The 21,723-nt window shown below is 43.7% G+C and overlaps 1 protein-coding gene across 2 annotated transcripts in view; it reads right to left on the reverse strand.

Moving 5' to 3' along the window:
- EMB3142 (nuclear pore complex protein (DUF3414)) overlaps positions 1–21,723 on the reverse strand; it is a 207,639-nt gene that overhangs the window by 94,875 nt on the left and 91,041 nt on the right. For both annotated transcript variants that reach the window (XM_087378806.1, XM_087378805.1), the window contains exons 7-12: positions 19,055–19,140; positions 5,617–5,739; positions 5,131–5,358; positions 2,088–2,177; positions 1,687–1,848; positions 1,065–1,181 (exon numbers count right to left, since the gene is read on the reverse strand). In XM_087378806.1, the coding sequence (XP_087234932.1) occupies positions 1,065–1,181; positions 1,687–1,848; positions 2,088–2,177; positions 5,131–5,358; positions 5,617–5,739; positions 19,055–19,140 (806 nt within the window). The remainder of the gene's footprint in view (positions 1–1,064; positions 1,182–1,686; positions 1,849–2,087; positions 2,178–5,130; positions 5,359–5,616; positions 5,740–19,054; positions 19,141–21,723) is intronic.

A 21,723-nucleotide genomic window follows, 5' to 3' on the forward strand; every position in this document is an offset into this window, starting at 1 on the left:
GGTTTTTCCAATCTCATAGATCCTACCGTCTTTCAAAGACTTTAATACAGTTTCTTTCTTTCTTTCTCTCTCTCTCTCAGCTCCTAGCCCCTCCCTAGTAAAACCAGCAATACACATTGATTGACTCCCGATTGCTCGTGGTACTTGAGGCCTCTACAGCAACTTTTGGATACCTGTCGTTGGGAAAAGACCCCATCCACCAAACATGGCCAAGCGGCTCTCACATCTGTAAGGACCAGATCCAACGATAAAGCTGCATCAATCTCCTGAACCCTCCTACTTCTTCCTTACAGGTGGCTAACCACCTGTCTGAAATGAAGGTTGAAGGTCCAAAAAGGAGCACCAAAATGTCAAAATATTTCCTCAGAACGCTTTTACCATCTTCATCTTTAGCAGCTGCTTCAAAAAATTCTATAGTAAAAGAACTGACAGATTTTCAAAAAAACAAAATGACAGAACTTGGAGATTTTTGTAGATCTAAAGCTTCATGGCTTGTTTCAAGCAATATACCAATGACTAAAAGCTTGCAACTGATCAGCTGACTTCACGAAAAAAGAAAAAGAGGCTCAGTATCAGAAAGTCTTGTTTTAGTTCACATCTTTCCCTGTCACTTAAGCAACGTGCCATATGTTCAAATATTATCTCTCATTTTCTAGCAATGTCTCAATTCTGAGGACATTGCACGACAATCAGATGTATACTCCTCAACAACAGCCATAGCACCCTCCTCCGCTGCTTTTTGCTAATTAGTGTTTCATTAAAAACTTGGTGAAAAGACTTTACCCAAACAAAAGTAAAGCTCACAGTATGCTCAGATTCACAAGCACAGTAATTAATACCAACAGATACGCATAGGGGCATTTTTATTCAACCAATTTGCTTTTTGCTGATTTCCATTTCAAGTGTCCTATAATGTGCTATCAAGTTGACGGTCCCAGTATATCTGCTGTCTGTTAATTGTCTTGTCAAGATTTGATAAAATCAATCTTAATTATCCAAACAAAAAATTAAATCAAAATTTCATGACCTGGTTTCCTCCCTCACAAATGCAGGTAATTACGTACCAAGGCAGTAAGCATCGTCAAAAATGCCACCAATGTCACATGGCTTGTGTGATCCTCACTAGCAAAGCGAGCGAAGTTCCACAGCACATCATTTTCAAGCGTAAGATCTGGCTCTTGCTGTAAAAGGATGGCTGTTAGTAACATCATATCTCATCACCCCACCTAGACACCGCAACCATGCTTAAAAGATCAGACTTGAAAACAGTCCATATATTTCCAAACCTTGAACCGCTAGAAGATAAGATCATCAAAAAAACAATCTTCATGATAAGGATAGCGTTTACGAGAAGACCAGAACAGATTTCAATTACAACAATTTCTGCTGTCCACTGAGTTCTCACAGCCCAACTAGCCTGACTAAGAAAACTGCATCGTCATCAGCTGGGCAGGATGACAAGCTCTCTAATAACTACATTTCCGTCCTTACAAGCCCCTTAAATTTTGTATATGCCTTTCCCTAAGGGATGCTGTATCTTGTACTGCCATGATACTTAATTGGTTGTGCCTACTCTGACTGGACAAGGACGAACGAGCCTTCTATTGCTCAATTGTTGGCATTTGTATGCAAGACATGTAAAGAATTGATCAATGATTTTGAGAGTGGCAGGCTTTGTAAGACGACCTGATAGACCTCTGTGATAAGCTCCAGCAAAGATACAAATGGTTGTGCTTGCGCCTGAGCTGTTTGCTGCTGAGCCCGTGCATCATCATCCATTGAGCCATACGTTGAGTCGTAATAGTAAGATTCCAGGGATACCATTGCTGCATCTCGCAATTCTTTCACCTGATAATGCACGCCACATTTTTTGCAACTTGACATGTCAAACGAACTGAAATTGGCCAAACTCTCAGGGTTCCTCAAAGAGCATACAGGATCAAAAGGAGTAGACACAGCTGAAATTTGGCAAACTTCATGACTTCATGCAGACTAGAGCAAATTACTGTCAAACTCATTTCCTAGCATCTTCCAAGTGCTTAATTTATGATTCTTTTCACGAAAAATTTGATCAGTGTGCTTTGTACCTTATCTCGTCCAAAAGGTTGTGAAAGAAAGCTTGTAAGCAGTTTGTGCAAATAGGCACAATACATAAAAATCATATCTTCATCATCATTCTGCAGAGCAAAAGGTAATAGTTCCAAATCCTTTAACCACAAACAACCAATGATATGTCTATAGAAAATATATTTTCAAACTGCATCCAATACAAAACGTCACAAAGAAAGATTGAAAACTTAGTTTAATTAGAAGCTTTGTCTACATTGAAACAAAAGGGAGAACCATTCTATTTCAGTTAAATTCTGTTTAAGATACGAAATATAAAACTCAGACTTGCGGACATATAACATTGTTTCCATTGCTTGATCATTAATTCATTCTTGAGCGTTACAGTAAACATAAGAGCTTTCATCACAATAACTGTTACTCTGATATGCTGCAGCACAAGGATGTAAATAGTTCAAAGAACACCATCATCTCAGATGTCTTTCTCTAAAGAATCCAGTCTTCACTATTAATAAAGACAACAGCAAATTTGGAGAGCCATGGTGGATGACTGGAATGCTCATGAAAACATTACAGTGATAGGGCCTATGCAAAAAGGGCAGGTAATAACAGAGGGGAGAATGAAACAGAAGGAGCTGCTGGAATCTCTTACTGCCATTGTTGGGCTAGCTGAGGTGCATCAAACTTTTTTAGTGAAAGGCTCCTTAGCGCCTAAGGCTCACTTTTTTTGCAAGTCCCATTCCAGTTCAAAAATCCACTCTCGGCATCGAATAGTGGACATCAAACAACGTTCATGTTTGTTGGTGAGACAAGCTAGCGTATGTGGTACATCCTCCACTCAAGGATCAGAGCCAAGGCTGGGGAGCTTTGCTCAAGTATCACGAGGTGATACCAGGTATCCAAGAGGATCTCTTAAAGTTACACACATTCAAGACTTGGTTGTCACCTCGTGAGCTCCCTGTGTAACTCAACTTCTACAAAGACCACTACCTACAGATTTCAGCAGAGGGATTCATCAACCTGCCAGGATACACATGGATCCACCTCCCCCACTCCTTGAGGATATCGATCGGGCGATTCACATCTCATCAACCGACTCTTTATTGAGAGCGGACAGGCGGAGGGCGTACCCAAAGAGAGTCGCAAATGCACCCTATGCGATCACCAAGAGACCGAGTCAAAGGAACACTTCACTTTCAGCTGCCCTATGTACTATGAGATCAGAGGTCGCTATCATTGCCTCTTCAGGGATGGTTTCGAACCCTTATCTAGTCTTCTGTCCTACACAATTTCCAAATCAGAGATGTTTGACGGCCTTCATCCATGAGGTTGTCTGACACAAGGAGCAGTTGCTCAGGGCTTGTGGGCCAGATCAAGATACACAGCTTGACTCATCTCAGCTCTCAGAGCATGATCACTGAGTTTTTCTTTAGATGGAGTTGTGTATACGATGTAAGCTTATGTATTGTCTGCTTCTCCCCCACAATTCTTAGGCGCATATATTTTTCTTTCAAAACTCATGTAGCCAGCTCGATGAATGTCGTGTTCTCCTATCTTTCCTTGATCCATCATCAATAGGTCTCTCACCAACAACAATGCTTCTTCATGAGAAGTCCGCAATCAAAACCCTTAGACGTATTGCTACAGCATGCACAGATGTAAGAAAACCTGAGCAAAATCCATCTGATTTATGAAATCACTGTAACACCATTCATCCATACACTCCTTGAATCTTTTTTGTCACTATTTATTAGACACATAGCTCAGCAAGTCCAGTGAAGTTTTCCAAAATCAAAGCAAATCTGTCAATGTAGATAAACGCTGATCCTTATCTTCGAGCTACAATGGTATCCAAACCTCCTTAGGATGAACATCACTAACCATCTTCCTTCTCTTTGGATAAGGAACTCCCTTGGTGAGCTGAAGTGAAAGGTTGCCCATTTTGGAATAAAACATCCGCAATACATGAAAATTTCCAGCACCCAGGGTGATAAATGTCCTCATATACAGCTTGTAAATGTCATAGAAAAAGAGTTCAAAATATAGAGGAAAGGGTAGGAAAATATTAGGTGCAAGAAAAACCAAAGTTAACTTATGTGGAAAAGACATTTCCTAGCCTTCCATAAAGGAGGCATGATACAAGCTAAAGGCAAGAAGCCTACCATGTAGGAGGCACAATATATTTAGAGGTTGGTGAAAAAACTTCCTAGCCTACCATAAAGGAGGCATTACAAATAATATAATTTTAATAAAAAAAGATCCTTTGCTGAATTTCCTAGCCTTCCATAGAGGAGGCATGATACAAGAAAGGGGGAAAAAGCCTACCATGTAGGAGGCACAATAAATTAGAGGTTTAAGTGAAATAAATTTCTAGCCTCAACAAGCATAATTTATGTGATGTGGCCACAAGAAGTTTCCCAAGTATGAAGTCTGTAGCTGTAGCTCCACAAGAAGCTTCTCTAGTATGAAGTCTGTACTGTAGCTCTATGGGTTTGTATAGTAGCTCGACGATCCCTGCAAAGATTTTCAATTCAGAGGCATTGTGCGGACATGAAATAGTTGACCAACAGATATCCTAAGATTATGCATTGATCATGTCAAACAATTATTAAAGTAGGGCGATAACCCCCCACAAAAAAATCATGGTAGCAACAACTGCAAATCGCTTATTCGGTTCCTGTTTCAACAAGGCTGAATTGCAAACTTGGAACAAACATTGACAGGGTGACCATGTGCCCTAGACCCATTCTCTTCGCCGTAAGTAAACTCACAATGTTCTTCCAAGCCAAACATTTTGCTGAATTTTACATTTCAAATGGTCATACTTAACCAGAAAATGCAGAGCTTAGCAACCAAGACTTTATCTGCAACCTTTTGTGCAGTTAAATACCCAGAGGCGCATCACATAGGAGGCACTGTTAAGAAGGCCCATCAAATGTTTATATGATAATGCAGGCAATTTCCAGTAAGAATCATCATGAAAACAGCAATTGGCAACATGCTCAAGCATATCTGAAACCAGCAGAAGGCCGTGGCTCATTTCAAATGATGCAGTCTGCTCACCTGAAAAGAAGGTGTCTTCAGAATCCAAACCACTAGAAACCTAAATGCATTGTGCTGACAAGCTCGATCAAGTGCTAGAACAACGTTGTTGCTCTCAAAAGACGTAGAGCTCAATGATGTCAACCCAGAAACTCCAGAGCTTGAAGTAAGCATCAAAAAAATAGCCCAAGCTAAGCAAACAATGCTTGTGAAAACTTCAACTGTTTCATCCCCTCCACGTTCCATGATCTGAGACAAATTCAAGACAAAGCGGGTAAATAAATCACTTTGTATATGGAATCCTTAATACTACACTCTACCCAATAACAAGCTACACCAGTCATCCGTGTCAGGTTGACTGGAAAATCCTACTATCTATAATAAACAATCAACAAAATAAGACATAAAAGGAAATCTTGTGCAATATAAGACAGAACACACTCCTTTTAAAGACCAATAATGCCATCAAAATAGAATGGCAATGTCAATTTTATAAGTTTCACACACCTGCTCTTGAAATTCTGTGTGAAATACAGTATCTGGTGCGAGAACAGATGGCATGTCTTCGCTCCCACTAAGTGCATCAGACATGAGTGATATGAGAATGACAAAGAGAAGAGTGTAAGCAATCTGCATTCAGAAAAATGAAGAGCATAAGTCAATAAAAATCTGTTGCATAAATCATGCACCCTCGTGATCATATGCTATCTTACAGTTTGAGAAGTCCAATGCCCAATACTACACACAACACCAAATTCCAGACTTCAAGTTAATGCTTAAACAAGCACATTTGAAAGTACAACAGTAGCAAGTCATTGCACCCCTCTCTAGTCAGATGAAGCTAAGAATCTGACATATATAACTCGAGAATAGGCAGTTACAAATTCATTCAACACAAAGCAGAGCTCTCATTCTCTATATTAGCATTAGTCAGGCAGCACAGGTCCAACGAAAACTAAAACCAGGTTATCACTCAATGGGGGGGCTTATTCCTGAAATGGCTCTCTAGGGAGAATCGCATATGCATATGGTGCGACTGTCAGGAGGTTGAGTCGGAGGAGCATTTTATTTTCAAGTGCCTAGTGTACTACAAGATCCAAGGTCGCTACCACTGTCTCTTCAGAGACGACTCCCCACCTTTCCAGATTCCTCGCCTACCCAGATCAAAGATGTCTCGTGGCATTCATTCACGAGGGGGTCCGACACAGAGAGTACTTACTCAGGCGGCGGGGCTTGGCCACACCATCAAACACCTCTCAAAGCAGGATCATAGAGTTCTTCCCATTAAGTGACATTGATCGTCCAGTGTCTAGCCGCAGACATGACAGAGACTCCGACCCGACGATCGCAACACGACACACGAGACATTGAGGGGACACACAGATCACTCTGGGGGACCTCCCGTCATTGTTTAGACCCAAGATACGCCCCCCGGGAGTCACACTAGCTCTGGTCTTATGTCAAGCCTCCTCCAGGAGATCGAGATGCACGGGACCCGTTGACGGACGCCAGTGTCCCATCACCAGCTATGCACCAGCTAGGGCGACATGACATACGGAGGATTCTGCTCTGCTCCAGTCTTTTTTCTTTTCATTGTCATACCCAGATGTATTTGATTATGTATGATCAGACTTAGGATTCAGCACAGGTGATGATGCTCGTTTCAATAGCTCCACCCTTACTGTGATTTGTATCAGGTTTTCTTTCAGTCTCATAGACCCATCGGTCTTCCGAAGACTCTAATAAAATTTCTTTATTTCTTTCTTTCTCCAAGGAAGAGCTCAATAATTGGAAACTTTTTACCATGCTTAGTTGTAATTACAAAATTTTGCTACAGCTATAGCGGTTAGAATAAAAGAAAATGAGCAGTTGGATTTTACCAAAACAAGAAGGGATGCTTAAATGAGTAGAATTGCCCTTGGGGAAGTTTTTGGTAAATCAGAATTTGCTGATGATACCAACTCAACTCCCAAAAATTCCCCTTGAGATATAGTACTCAATTTAGAGTGCAAGGGCAATTGGACACGTTTTGTTTAGCTTTTAAGAGAGGCTACTGCACATTGCTTTCTAATGACCAGCCTATCCTACCTTAAAAAGGGGGACGAGCATATTCTGAGCGAAATCTTCCGAGCGTCCGAGCGAAGGAAAAAAAAAGCTTCCAACTATGCATAAATATGGCAAAAATCGATCAGAAGAAAACATAGTTTCACTTAGAAATATGCAAAGTATTATAGCAATGCCTATTTTATACAAAAATCTTTAGGTGAATCTGTAGGAATGGTGAGAGCATAATGGGATGGCTTTTGAAGAAACCCACATGTAGAGTAGACTTCTCTATGAAAATTCCCTTATGATCCTTCTTACAACTTTTACTTAATAGGGGGTGACATTGAAAACCCTCTCTCAACCTATCTTCATGAAAGAGTTTCTTCAAAGAAAACTCATTGAAGCAAGCCATCCAGGTAGTTTCGCCAGCGAAACCCCTTTGAAGCAAGTCTCCCAAGGTAGTTTCGCTGGCGAAACTACCTTGGACAGCACTTTTAAAAGTGACATAATTTTCATATCCAATGTCCAAATATAGTCATTCAACCACTCAAATTGATCGGAACACCCCATTTGAGCACATCTATGGAGTTATATTTTGGAAAATATTTCATATATAGTATTAAATATTACATGTATTTTATGAGAGTGATATATAAGCCCAAGTTAATACTTATTTATAGTAATTTAAACTTCTTTAGAAACATGTCCATAAATATGCTATAAAAACACTAAAAAGATATTGCCATATGATATAAATGTGTTAATAAGTAATTATATATGCATAGTATTATTACATTGAGAGTGATTATGAGGAATGTTTCTTAAAGGAATCAACACTTTTTTAAGGTAATAACAGGGGTACAAAGGGATGTCTCTAAATAAGAAAATTATGTTGTGTAAAAATGAATGAGTGACTAGTCTATATATTTTTATGATAAAGGGATCTAGTTCTAGTGAAAATAAAAGTGTAAAAACCATGTTTCCTAAAGAAAAACATTTTTAAAAATCTCTTGAAAAACACGCTCGGATAAACCTGCTCATAGGTTTTTGCTCGTAAAATTGACGCATCCCTTAAAAAGCATGCACCAGACTTCTAAAGGGCGAAGCTTTCAAGTTGTTGGGCATTCCCATGGGGGGACAGCTACTTGATAGATTCAAAGATAAGTTAACAAATGGGGAGGTTTCCCAGCCAACCTTGCAGGGAGGAAAATGGTGTTGAATCAGTGTATCTACCCTATATCTATTTTCTACTAATCTCCGCAATACCCCTCCCCCACAGCTTGAACAAATTCACTAAGACTCGCAAATCCTTCCTGGGGTGGCCACCTAAAAGTGAAGGAGGGCTGGGGGTAGTTGACTTTCAATTAGTAGCCTACAAACTCTTTGGTTCATAACCATTAAAGCAGTACATAATCCAAATTGTATCTGAACACACTTGTTTCTCAAAATTTTGAGTATTGTCGAGCAAAATGGAAGAACTATCCAATGCTTTCAGCCCCAAACCCTACAATACAAAAGTAAGTAATCTATGGAAATCTCTCTAGGGTCTTCCTTTGAGACCATCAAGGCTCAAATAATCTTCTATAATAGAGGACCATTCATGGATCTTGATTCTATTTGGGTTCTAGTATATTCATGAATGCTCATATCTCTTATGCTAGTGTTCAAAAAGGGCCTTCAAGCTTGCCACCAGCTTTGGGTAAGGCATAGACTCAGCTTCACACTGCTCTCTCCAGAATAGTGAAAGGTATCCATTTCCTTCCAAGATTGCTTGCATTTAGCCCATAACTGTTACTAGCAGAGCCCACTCAAACACACAGTTCTTAGTGCCCACTTGGCCGTAGCATCAATGCCTCTATGCCCTACATACAGTGGATCATGACTTTATTAAAACCTAGGCCCCAGCTGCTTTGTGACACAAAGGCGACCATACATCATAAGAAATCCATCTCTAAGAGTATAATGCTCATGAAACGAACAATTTAACAGCTCATCATAAATCCTTGTACAACCCTCATCATGTACATATTGATCCTTCATTGCATCCAACTCGTGATGGTATGCAATAGATACTCTTGAAACCTGAGTTTTCCTTGACAATCATCAACTACAACATTCTTTTTACCCTCAGCATGCACTATATGAAAGTAAAACATGGATAAGAAGTTGGCCCAACAGATATGTTCTCATACAACTTAGATTGAGAGAGGAAATATCTCAGAGACCGGTGATCTGTCTGCATAGTGAAATCAGCACCAAGCAAGTAATGCTTCCACGTAGAAAGAGCATGAATCACTCACTCTGTTTCTTAAAATTTGATGATGTTATTGGTGTTCTCCTTAGTGAGGAAGTGCGACAGAAAAGCATAGGTGAAACATCAGGTAATGCTTTGACTCTCCAAAACAAGAAAAGACAAAGGGAGAGAGGAAAGAGCCCAGGACAGCGCGACAAGTCAAGAAGAAGCAAATCCAAATCCAAAGGGAACTTGGAGTGCTCGCATTTCTTGCAAAATTCTACTCTCATAGGTAGCAACCCGTCCATCCTCCATGATAACCGCTCTAAGTCGTTCTTTCCACACGAATCACACTGGACAGCAAAAGCTTTCCGGAGATCTCGCAAGATCAACACTGGATCTCAAGTAAGTTTTTCTTGCAGCATTGCAAATGCTGCAATTTCTTCTTCAGCACATCTAAAAGGCATTCCCTTCTTCTGCAATGCATAAAGGGGTGAAGCAATCTCAGCAAAATGACGTATGAATTGTCTTTGTACGAGCATAGACTCAAAAAGCTTCGTACATCATGCAAATTTCCGGAGATTTGACAAGATCAACACTGGATCTCAAGTGAGCTTTTCTTGCAGCATTGCAAATGCTGCAATTTCTTCTTCAGCACATCTAAAAGGCATTCCCTTCTTCTGCAATGCATAAAGGGGTGTGAAGCAATCTCAGCAAAATGACGTATGAATTGTCTTTGTACGAGCGTAGACTCAAAAAGCTTCGTACATCATGCAAATTTCTCAACTAAGAACAACTGCGGATCGCTTCTGTCTTAGCAAGATCCATACGCACTCCATGTCACAAGCACCCCTATACTAGGGAGCATGGTGGCACACAGTCTGACCCATTTGTCGCACGTCGTGAACCCGTAGTGAGGCCTAGTCCAGGGACAAGTCAGACACGAGCTACGAGGGTCCGTTCCCAATTCCCAAAGTCACAAGCCACGATGGAGCAGTTCGGGTCACCAGGGCAAAGCATTGCGAGGTATCCACCTAGCAACAAGTTCAGAACAGGGGAATGTCACATGAACCAAGGTCAAGCCCAGGTGGCAGTGACACCTAGCTGCCTAGCCTGCCTGAAATGGCCCAAAAGGGCCTGGTTTTATAGGCAAGGGCCAGCAGCCTGGTCGATCAAAATTGACCAGCTAGTCAGCTGTGCTAGCCCAAGGTTGGCTGGTTCCCAACCCTATATAAGGGGCCTTCATCCCCCCTTTTCACTCACTCAGCCTTCCTCAGTTCAGGACTCAACTGCCAACCTCTAGCACTGCTTCCAGCTAGCATATGTACGAGGTTTGGATGTCCTATTTTTGCAGCATAGTTCCATCTCCCCCATGTTGTAGTTAGGGGAGTGGTTTCAGCACAGTTTTGTATGCCGATTTGGCAACCATGTATAAATAAAGTAGTGTACTATAGTTAGGTAAATCTCGTGTCTCTCATGCTTGAGTTTGCCATTTATATTCATTTATTTTCCGCACAGCAAGTCTCCGCAGGTTACATTGGTTTCCGTACTAATGATAGCTATACATGCGCCTAAAATTATGAGGGTATTCCCTCATGCTAGGCCTAACACTCGTCTGGAAAACTCCTAAGATGCCCTCTCATGCTCAGCATCACGGCCAATGGGACTGGAACTGATCCCCCTAGTCCTGAACACTCCTTATGAGAACGTGAAATGTGAGTCATGCGACTCAAACTTATGTGGCCAACTGAGCTGCAAGGGCGGAAGCCCCATTGGAACTGACCAGAGCTGATGAAGAGGCATGATGGGTGGGAGGCTAGTCACACCTATCTGTTGCATCTGGGATGTCCCAATGGGTGGAATCCCCAAGAGAACTAATTGTGGGGAAGAAACAACTCCTTCGAGCGATGGACCCAAGAGACCCATCTATGGCAAATGTTGATGGGTCTGAGATATCTCCAAGGGTGGAAGACCCATCCCTCATAGCTGTGAAAACCATCTGTTCCGCTGCTAAAGCTGATCCAGCTGACTGAGTTCCCGGAGTGGAAGACCCAAAGGAACTAACTGGACATGATAAAGTTGTTGGATGAGTAAAAGACCCATTCGACGTAACTACATGAACTGACTAATCCTCTCGGGTGGAAACTCCAAGAGAATAGGCTGCTAAAACTGGATGATCACCGTGGGTGATAGACCAAGAGTCTCATCATCTGGGCATGCGGAATGAGCTAAACTCGCCCCAAGGATGGAAGACCCCTAAGAGCACACTGTGAAAATGGATGCACTGCCCCCATGGGTGGAAAACCCTGAGGCATTGCATGTAGCGACTGTGGAAATTGAATGATTTCCTAGATTTGTAGACCCAAGGGAAACCACTATCTAAGGTACTGCAAAATAGTCCATTGAATTGTGCTCTGAGATGGAAGAGTCCAGTGCATATAAAGGACTTCTTGCTGATGCACGGTCTATGGGTATTGCGGTTGAGGAGAGGAACCGTGAGCAAGCCATGAAAAACTATTGGTGTTGTACAAGCATCTGCACTCGATCTCGCCTACATTGGACCTCATATGCTGCCAAGTCGGCACGACGTCAGGATCGTTATGCAGCCGCCTCAAGGATTTCCTATTCCAACTGAAGCCGAAAATGGTCCAATGTCGTTGCATCCTCTTGTCCTACTCGGGCTGCTCAAAAAAGAGCATATTCTGCTTAAGGAGATGATCCTGCTCCCTGAACGCTTGCATGAGAGCTGCTATGCTGGACAGGTCCATAATGGAAGGCTGGAAGACCCATCAACTACTACAATAATGACTACCAGATGAAAAAAAATTGCCCCCCTTAACCTTGCCTTGCAAGCTGTAAACGCATACGGGAGAAGACGGGAGTCGGCCCGATGCGCGATGAAGGTTGGGAGGGAGAGGCTAATGGAGTATGGTGCTACCACTAGTCTAGCGAAGGGACAAAATACAAAATTAGATAGTATCCAAGACATGCTACCTCCTCTGCTAACTGAGTCCCCATAACTAAGCTTTGCTGCCAAGAGTCCCTCCAACCTAACTCAGATCAAAAGGAGCCATACTGCTATGATACCAATGTAACATGCGGAGACTTGTTGTGCGGAAAATAGATGAATATAAATGGCAAACTCAAGCATGAGAGACACAAGAGATTTACCTAACTATAGTGCACTGCTTTATTTATACATGGTTGCCAAATCGGCATACAAAACTGTGCCGAGACCACTCCTCTAACTACAACATGCGGGAGATGGAACTATACTGCGGAAATAGGACACCCAAACCTCGCACATATGCTGGCTTGAATTGCTGCTGGAGGTTGGGACTGAGTCTTGAACTGAGGAAGGCTGATTGAGTGAAAAGGGGGGCTGAAGGCCCCTTATATAGGGCTGGGAACCAGCCAACCTTGGGCCAGCACAACCAACTGGCTAGTCGATTTTGGCTGACCAGGCTGCTAGCCCTTGCCTATAAAACCAGGCCCTTTTGGGCCATTTTAGGCAAGCTAGGCAGCCAGGTGTCACTGCCACCTGGGCTTGACCCTAGCGCATGTGACACTCCATCCTTGGAGACAATATGTCCCAAAAAGTGGATCTCAGGTATAAAGAACTCACTTTTCTTTGCATTAATGACCAGCCTAAGCTTCCCGAGTTCTACAAACACTATTGCCAAATGCTCCTTATGCTTTTCCTCATCCTTTGAATACACGATCAGATCATCAAAGAAAGTGCCACCACAAAAGATCTATACTCGCGAGATTCTATCCCTCATTCGATTAAAGATGGCAAGAGCATTCGTGAGTCCAAATGGCATAACTAAGAACTCATACAGCCCAAAGGAAGTCCTGAAAGTTGTCTTAGACACATCCTCCAACCGAATGCATATTTAGTGATACCCACACATAAAACTATATGGCTGAAAATGGTTGATCCCTCCAACTGATCCAAGATATCATCAATTCTTACAATGGGGAATCGGTTCTTGATGGTTATCTTGTTCAGTGCGCGATAGTCTATGCACATTCGCCATGAACCATCCTTCTTCTGGACTAACAGCACTGGTGAGCAGTAGGGAGATGAACTAGGCTGAATCAGCCCTTTAACCAATAAATCCCTCACCTAGCTCATGAACTCTTCTTGTTGGGCTACACTCACTCTATATGGTGGCTTGTTCCGTGGACTACTACCTGGTATTCCATCAATGCCATGATCATCAAGCCTTTCAGGTGGAAATTCACCTAGCAAAGAGTCTGGAAAACTATCCCCAAAGTGACTAAGGAAATATGTCCCCTCTTTATCCAGCTTAGGGAAACCAATCCATGGATCATCAGACTCAATATCCTTTGCAAAAACTAAATACGCAGAAAGATGATTGATCATTATCGAGCAAATAGCAGAAGCAGATACAACAAGGACTGACTCTCCCTTAAGTTTGACATCCAAAACATGTGTCTTCCCTCTATGCATCAGAATAATCTTCCAATTATAAGCACCCAGTATAGCATGAACTCTATGACACCATCGCATTCCCAACAAAAAAATCACAGCCCTCAAGCGGCATAATATAAAACTCCTCGCTATCCACAAAGCTTTGTATGTGCAAAAGGAGCTTCCCAATGATAGGGTTAACAGGTGTGCTAAACCCAAGACAACCCAAGCCTGCCTCACTCATAGGTCCCATCTCTTCCACACGGAATCCCAACTTACCAGCCATCTCTGGAGTAATAAAATTTGCACGAGCTCTTGGGTCAAAGAAGATCAAAAATATCTGATCTCTCACCTTGCCCCATACTCTGCATAACTTTGTAGCATCCCCATTTGGCTGCTCGCTAATAACATCACAGTGGGCTTAGGCTTCATGCCTTTCTGTTCATCCCTATCATCAGCTTTCCCCTTTAATTTGCGCATTAGGCATTCCTGTGCTACATGTCCCTCTTCCTTGCAACGAAGCATTTGTTGGCATCCATTCAATCCTTCCTTTCTGCAGGGACAGCCAGTTAGAGCCAAGCCTATCACGCCTCTTCCCTCTATTGAAAGGAGCCTTGGAAACATTCCCAGGCTTCCCTGCTTTCTTAAAGTTTTCAGCTTTACTGCTCTTGTAACCACTAGTCTTCCCAAGCAACAAAGCATCAACTGTAGTTGCATTTTCAATCAACTGTGACATTTTGGTTACTTTGCTCTTAGTGCAGTAATCTCTATTTCTTTGGGCAGCCCACAACAATACTTTTCATCTGCTTAGATAATGGCACATGCCAATAAGAGCTAACGGGCAGCCCTCTCTCAGTCTTTAAAGCTCGGACTTCCTGGCACTTTGCTGCTTTCGTTGATCACGACGACTTTGACGTTGTTGCTTGATCGCCTTCACACTTGGACGGGCACTTCCTTTTTCATTCACAACCGTTCAGTTACCAGTACGTTGGTACTGCAAAAATCCCTTCCGGATAGCCCTCCTTTTCACCCCGGGTTCTTCCTTGCTGGAAAGCCTGGAATAATTCGCTGTCCAGCCTGCACTCTGGAGCTCGCTGCTGCTTGTTTCAACTTTGAAGGCTTAGCTAGCAGTTGGCACGGCGTGCCACGCTCAATTCGAAAGCAGCTGGTTGTTTCAACTTTGAAGGCTTTAGTTGGCAGTTGGCACGGCGTGCCACACTCAATTCGAAAGCAGCAGGGGAGAGGGAGTCGGAGAGGACATCAGCCGTCTCGTTGAGGCCGCACTCAGTGTGAAAGTCAGCACACCATATTTTTATTCGGGCGTGCATCTCCTATCCTAAACAATGGAACACGGTTTATCCTGGAGCCCTGAATGCCTTTTTCCTTACGCAATAGGCACTATATTTGGGCGATAGCTAATCTCTCCAATTGCATGGCTTCTTTTCAACTGTCATTACATCCACCTCGACTGTAGCAGTCCGCCAAGCAATGGAGAATATCTATTTAAATTGAACCCAACTAGTCGGCACTTTGTTCTGGAGCAACAGATTGGTCCACCACTACAATGCATTCCCTTTCAAAAAGATGGCTGCCTTACGCATCTTAGAAGACTCAGTGAAGTTACCTCCTGAAAAGGCTGCATCAAATTGTTGAACAAAGGTCTAAGCTTTAAGCCTCTCTTGTGCCCCATTAAAGGTTTCAAACTTCACTGCTGCTCCCCCTTCCTTAAAGTCTTTTGCCTTGCCTTTGGGTGACAGATTATCATAAGCACGTGGCTGCAAATATGAAGGTTGCATAGCATTACCCCGAGCCTGACCAACATTGGAACCACCCATAGGAGGGTTTGCCATGCATGCACCAGTTCCTAGCATACCAAACATGCATGTAGGAGCTCCCATGGGCCATGCATTCCACTTTGCATTCCCGGGTGCATACCCATATTCCCATAAATAACACTTTGCATTCCGGGCTGCATGCCCCCAAGCACAATCCCTTCCATACCCTATCTTTCAGGCCGAAAACTGATAGGGTAGTTTCCGGGCATTCCAAAATTATCCACAGCTTGACCAGCCATTGCATGGAACACTGAACCACCACCAAGATATCATGGATGCACTGTGGGATGCGAAATGGTTTGTTGTCCCTGATTTGCGTAGGGAAGTTATTGCCTTCGCCATGCATATCAACACCAGGTCCATAAGTAGACTGTTGCAATGAAGCGCCGTGTGCATTTGGTATAACTGAAGGCTGTCCGTCGTTTGGCATAGGACTATATGGCTGCTTTTAAACCCGACGGATTCCCTTGGATGTGAATGATTTTTCCTCTCCATAGTCTTCGAAGCAAACCATTGGTCCGGAGTAAGCTGCGTTAGTGCTCCCATTGTACTAAACCATATTGACTAACATTGTATTTGGAACCGTGCGCACGTAATGTGCCAGTCCATCCACTATCCTTCGGTGCAGCAGCTCCGCATCAATGCCCCTGACGTAGTCCTCATGGAGCCGCTGAGTAGCCTCTACTACTACTTCCGCCTTTTTCACAACGATTCTAGGACAATGAGGCACGTCTCCATTTGCCTCATCCGTTTTGCCTGTACCCGCATAGTGACGCTCTGTGCCTCATTCAAAAGGCTTCAAAGAAAATCTTCCTGTGTCCCAGGTGTAAAAACTCGGCCTTGAGCACAGTGCTCGCAGCCTCTGGAGTGTCAAAAACAACCTGGAAAAAACCTCGTCCCAGAAGGCGAACATCTACCAATCGAGGAGCGAGGTCTGGGGGGAGAGCCGCAAGCATCCAGTCTCTGGCTTGGGATCTGGAAGGGTGAGACCCGAAGATGCGTGCTAGCAATGTGGTAGAGCACTCAATCTCTACATCCTTCTTGAGCTGCTGCAACTCGTCTTTAGAGAAAGTGATAGTTTTCGCGGCCGGTGGAGATGGAGTAGGATTGGCTGACGGGGTATCCATCGCCAATCAAGGTGAGGAGGCCGACTCGAACAGAATAAAAGCTCCTTCCGTTCCAAAAAAGCTGCGGGGGGCAAGGTAGGGGAAAGGAGGCTAGGAGGAAGTAGGGGGGAAGGGGAGGGAAGGAGGAGAGGGGCTGGGGCTGAGAGGGGAGAGGGGCAAGCTGAGAAGGAGGGAGGGGAAAGGAGAGGAGAAGAAAGGGAGGAGTGAGAGGAAGAGAGGGGGCGGGAGAGCAAGCAGGGAGGGGGCGGGACAGTAGGGGGGAGGCGAGGGGCAAGCAAGGGAGGGGGCGGGACAGCAAGGGGGAGGGGGCGGAAGCAGGGAGAGGGAGCGGAGCAGCAGGGGGGAAGGGGCGGAGGCAGGGGGGAGGGGGGGAGCAGCAGGGGGGAGGGGGCGGAGGCAGGGAGAGGGAGCGGAGCAGCAGGGGGGAAGGGGCGGAGGCAGGGGGGAGGGGGGGAGCAGCAGGGGGGAGGGGGCGGAGGCAGGGAGAGGGGGCGGAGCAGCAGGGGGGAGGGGACGGAGGCAGGGAGAGGGGGCGGGACAGCAGGGGGGAGGGGGCGGAAGCAGGGAGAGGGGGCGGAAGGGCAGAGGGAGGGAGCGAGGGACAGGCAGGGGGAGGGGGCGGAGCAGCAGGGGGGGAGGGGGCGGAGCAGCAGGGGGGGAGGGGGGGGAGCAGGCTGAGGGGGGAGAGAGACGGGCTGAGGGAGGGGGAGCAGCAGGGGAACGGGGAGGAGCAGCAGCTCGCTGCCTACTGGGCACTTTTCGGAGAGTCATGAGGTTCCAAGATTATACGATTTCATTTTAGTCTCTCCAAAACTAGCATTTCTAAGCAAAAAATGCTTAAGAAAAACCAGCCGATAGGGCGACACATCAATTAAGATAGAACGAATTTATCGTAACATCAGCAAGCCCAAACACGTATGAAAACTTCGCAAGGTGAAATTTGCATTTCCGCTGGAACATATATCTAGATGAATCCAAGATCATGCCCAAACTCATCCTCTAAAAACACAACACGATGTGCAGTTCTAATCTCATGATAGCCACTCGCAAAGTTAAAAACCATAAACTCCATCACATAGCAGGGACTCAATACTATGACATCCCCACCGACATCATCAGTACCGAAGGGTGGGTGTAGACCATAGCATAAACATATGCTCTCATGCATACATATCCACACACCTACACATACGTGAGCATCCATTTATACAAAGTTCCTCATACTGAGTCTCCATCGACACTCTGGAGGTGAAGGGCAGACTCAACAACATGACAAAGGTTAGCACTAAAGGAGAAGGCTAACTCAAAAAGTAATCCACTTTCTCTTCATTCAAGCTAGAGCTCTTTGTGAAGACTATACCATTTCATTGCAGTCTCTCTTTATGGTCTAACTCCAAAAGGGAAAGAATTGGCAAAGGGGATGGCATATGCAGAAAATGCCCTGGACACAAGACGGACATCTTTCATCTATATGCCATGTCCTCATGCTAGGAAAATGTGAAAAGTACTTCAGATCCAAGCAAGAGAACCCATTAACTGGCTTACTAGATTGCTTGGAGATGCTGCTAAAGTGAAAAGTGTTCGCTGGACCTAGCTGAGAGCCCATGCCTTGTGGTTTTCTTGGATATTCATAAGCAGCTTCCAATTTAATAACCGCAATCCCATTTGGACAGTGGTCACTCGCATTCATTGTAGCTGAAATGTTGATTCTGGAATTACGGCAGGCTGTTTCTCAATTTCAGCAGCTCATGGACAGACAGATTTTGGGTTCCAGATTTCTGGTGTTATGTGTTTTGGTGTTACGGGTTCTGAACTTCTAGGTTTCAGATTCTGGTGTTACAAGTTCTAGTGTTTGGGGTTCGGGTTCCGAGGCTTGTTTCCAGGTTCCATTTCTGGGCTCCAGGTAACAGCATACCCCCTTGTCGAAGGTCTTCTTCCAAGAGTATGTTGGTTGGCAGTAATCTTATTCACTGTTTGTCATCTGTTTCATTCTGTACTTGGACATAAGATGATCTCTCTGCTGGCTGCTCCAGCTGTATAAGCGAACCAAAAGTGTTACCTATATAAGAAAATATCATTTTTTAATGCTCCCAAAAAAAACCAGGTCACCAATAGCTCCACCATCTCGGCATGGAAAATTACCCAAAAAAACACTATAAAACCTTACTATAATTTCTCACATCTTAGCCAAAACTTGTGTGTTACAGCAAGAACCACACATGCAAATACTGTTGATGGAAAAATACCACAAAACCTGTAAACTCACCTGAAGTTTCACAGCTCCTTGAGAAATATCTAAGCCCCGAGAGCAGTCCTTCAACAAAGAATAGAGGTCCTTCATGTCTTGTGCAGCTAAGCAAGGGAACTTAGAGAATTAGTGTGAAGCTGCTGTCCTCAATTCCAGAAGCTTAAAAAGTAGACAGTTAGTGTTTAGGCTGCTGCTCTGAATTTCATCACAGCCAAAACAACAAGTTCAAAATTAACACATAATACAGTACAAAATCAAGCAGAGTCAAGTAGCTTCAAAGACTTGATGATCTTGAAACTTTAACACAGGATCCAAGACCTTGCCAAATCCTCAATGCACTTATCTAGCTCAACTTGCGTTTACTCCCACATTGGCCTTGTTGGGTCATGAGACATCTAACATGAAGCATGGTCAAGAGGGGCTTCAAACCATAAGCTTATACCAAGAAGCTATGGCATCCAACCACCAATCAAACCTGAGAGGGACACTAGAAGGAAATATCTTTTGCATTCAAGACTGGAATTTGTTCATTATAGCCCTTAATATTTAGATTTAGGTAGAAATAAGCACTTTTCAATGTGCTGTAGAATTATGTACAATTCAATAGATGTCAATGTTTTTAGCTTAGATATTGTACAAACTTATCGACCTTCGATCTAGTATGCATCTATGCATGTAATCCATTGTTGCCTTCTACCTATATGGCTGCTACATACCTAGCTCACCATGGGTTGCCAATAGCTCGCCCTAAAGTTAAGGCACAAAAACCATTCATCTTATATTTAGCCAAGGCTTGAGGCTATATATTGGCATTGTTAGCACTTAGCCCTAATATCTCTTGGGATATCTCAAGGTGTATGCCCCGGGCACACCTTGGGTTCTATGTGTGTGTGCTAGAGGCACAGTTAGGTGCCCATAAGCACTGTTAGGTGGTGGTAGATGCCACATAGGCTGATTGAGAGATTCTAGGAGCTGATTGAGGAGATGATTGTGGAGCTTGGTGGCTCATGTAGAGGTGCCTACATATGAACCTCACCCTTCTTCATTCCATAAGCATTCTCTTGTTTTGTGTTCAGCTTCATGCTTTCCTTTCACTTCTCCAATATGGTATCAGAGCACTATGATCCTCCTTGAGCCCATTTATGCCATGTCATCATCTTCTTCCCCACCTCCACTTTCTTCTCCATTTTGCCCCTTTCTGCCCACCCACTTGGAGGGCTGAATTCTCCTCCTACAGGTGACCTCTTCTAGAATCCTTCTGGCTGGGGAGACCCTTCGTAAAGGCGACCTTCCACATGAAAGGAATTAGAGAATGATCGTCGCTGCTGGTCGCCATTCCCCGAATTCCGTCGAAGCTCTCTTTCGCGTATTCTCCTTCTCTGCTCCACCTCTTTCTAATTCCTTTTAGGGAAAGCTTTCCCATACTTTGGACTCTCTTGTGTTCAAGTTTGAGCAGCAATGGTTGTATATTCGAGGAGAACAGAGCCAAAAACCAGTCGACATTGACGACGTTCCAGCCAGCAACACCACGCGACATTACGCCTGACCTCTGCACTAGAGATTCGCCCATATGTGACCTTTCATTGGAGCTAGAAAGCCCTCTTTTCTTTGCTTTGAAGAGGGAGATCCAAGCCCTCCAAGATCAGGCCTCTGTTTTGGACAGTTTTGACAGTATTATGAATTTGGTGCTACATTAGATGCTACTTTGGCATTTCTGATATTTTAAAGTGTTGAATAGCATCAGTACAGTTGTGGCTACAACTTTCTTTGACGTTTCTATACCTGTATTTGCTTGGAATACTTTCATTTAGCCACCTCTATGAAGCATGCAAGTTGAAGTATCATTTCCACTATGATTTTTGTTATGGAATTTGGTTACAAGTCTTTTCTACACCAAATGCTTATACTTTGAAGCTTTTCAGTTTTTTCTAGCCTTGTAAGAGAGTAGACACTGCCCATTTTGGGTTAGACCCTCTCATGGCTACCTTCTTGCATATTGATAAGTTCAATGGTAAAGGCTTTCACACATGGCAGATGAAAATTAAGTTTGCATTGATGAGGGAAAACCTCTGGGGGCTTGTCAAACCTGCTTCAACTTCTTCTTCAACAGCCTCTAATGCTGGAGAATCCTCAGCTCCTACACGCCCGGCACGAGATCCTGCTAAAGAGGAGAAAGCCTATGGCATTATTCCTCTTGGCTTAGGAGATGACTATATTCATCACATTTCTGATATGGAGTCTCCTTTTGAAGCTTGGCAAAAGCTTGATATTCTTTTTGGTGCTAGCTCTCACATCTCAAAATTGTCACTTAAGATTGCTTTCTTTGAATTGAAGATGGCTAGTGGCACTCCCTTGGCTGCCCATGTCAATCACATGCGGAGTCTCATGACTCAACTTGCTTCTATCAACTCTCCAATCACTACGGATGATGCAATGGCAGTATTTCTCAAAAGTATGCCTGAAGATTATAATCATGTTGTCACCACTTGAAAAATCTTCCTAATCCTACTCTTGAAGGTCTTATTACTGCCCTTCAAGAAGAAGAAAGGCACAAGGAACTCCGCAGAGGCAATGACACAACCTATGCCATAAAAACTCAAATGGGCAAGTTTCCACCTTGCAAACATTGTGGGAAGACCAATCACCTCTCAAAAGATTGCTTCAAGATCAATCCTTGCAAATATTGT

This window comes from Dipteris shenzhenensis, chromosome 9 (assembly GCF_047967505.1).
Source record: "Dipteris shenzhenensis isolate YYH24624 ecotype China chromosome 9, Dip_SZ_1.0, whole genome shotgun sequence".
Lineage (NCBI taxonomy): Eukaryota > Viridiplantae > Streptophyta > Polypodiopsida > Gleicheniales > Dipteridaceae > Dipteris > Dipteris shenzhenensis.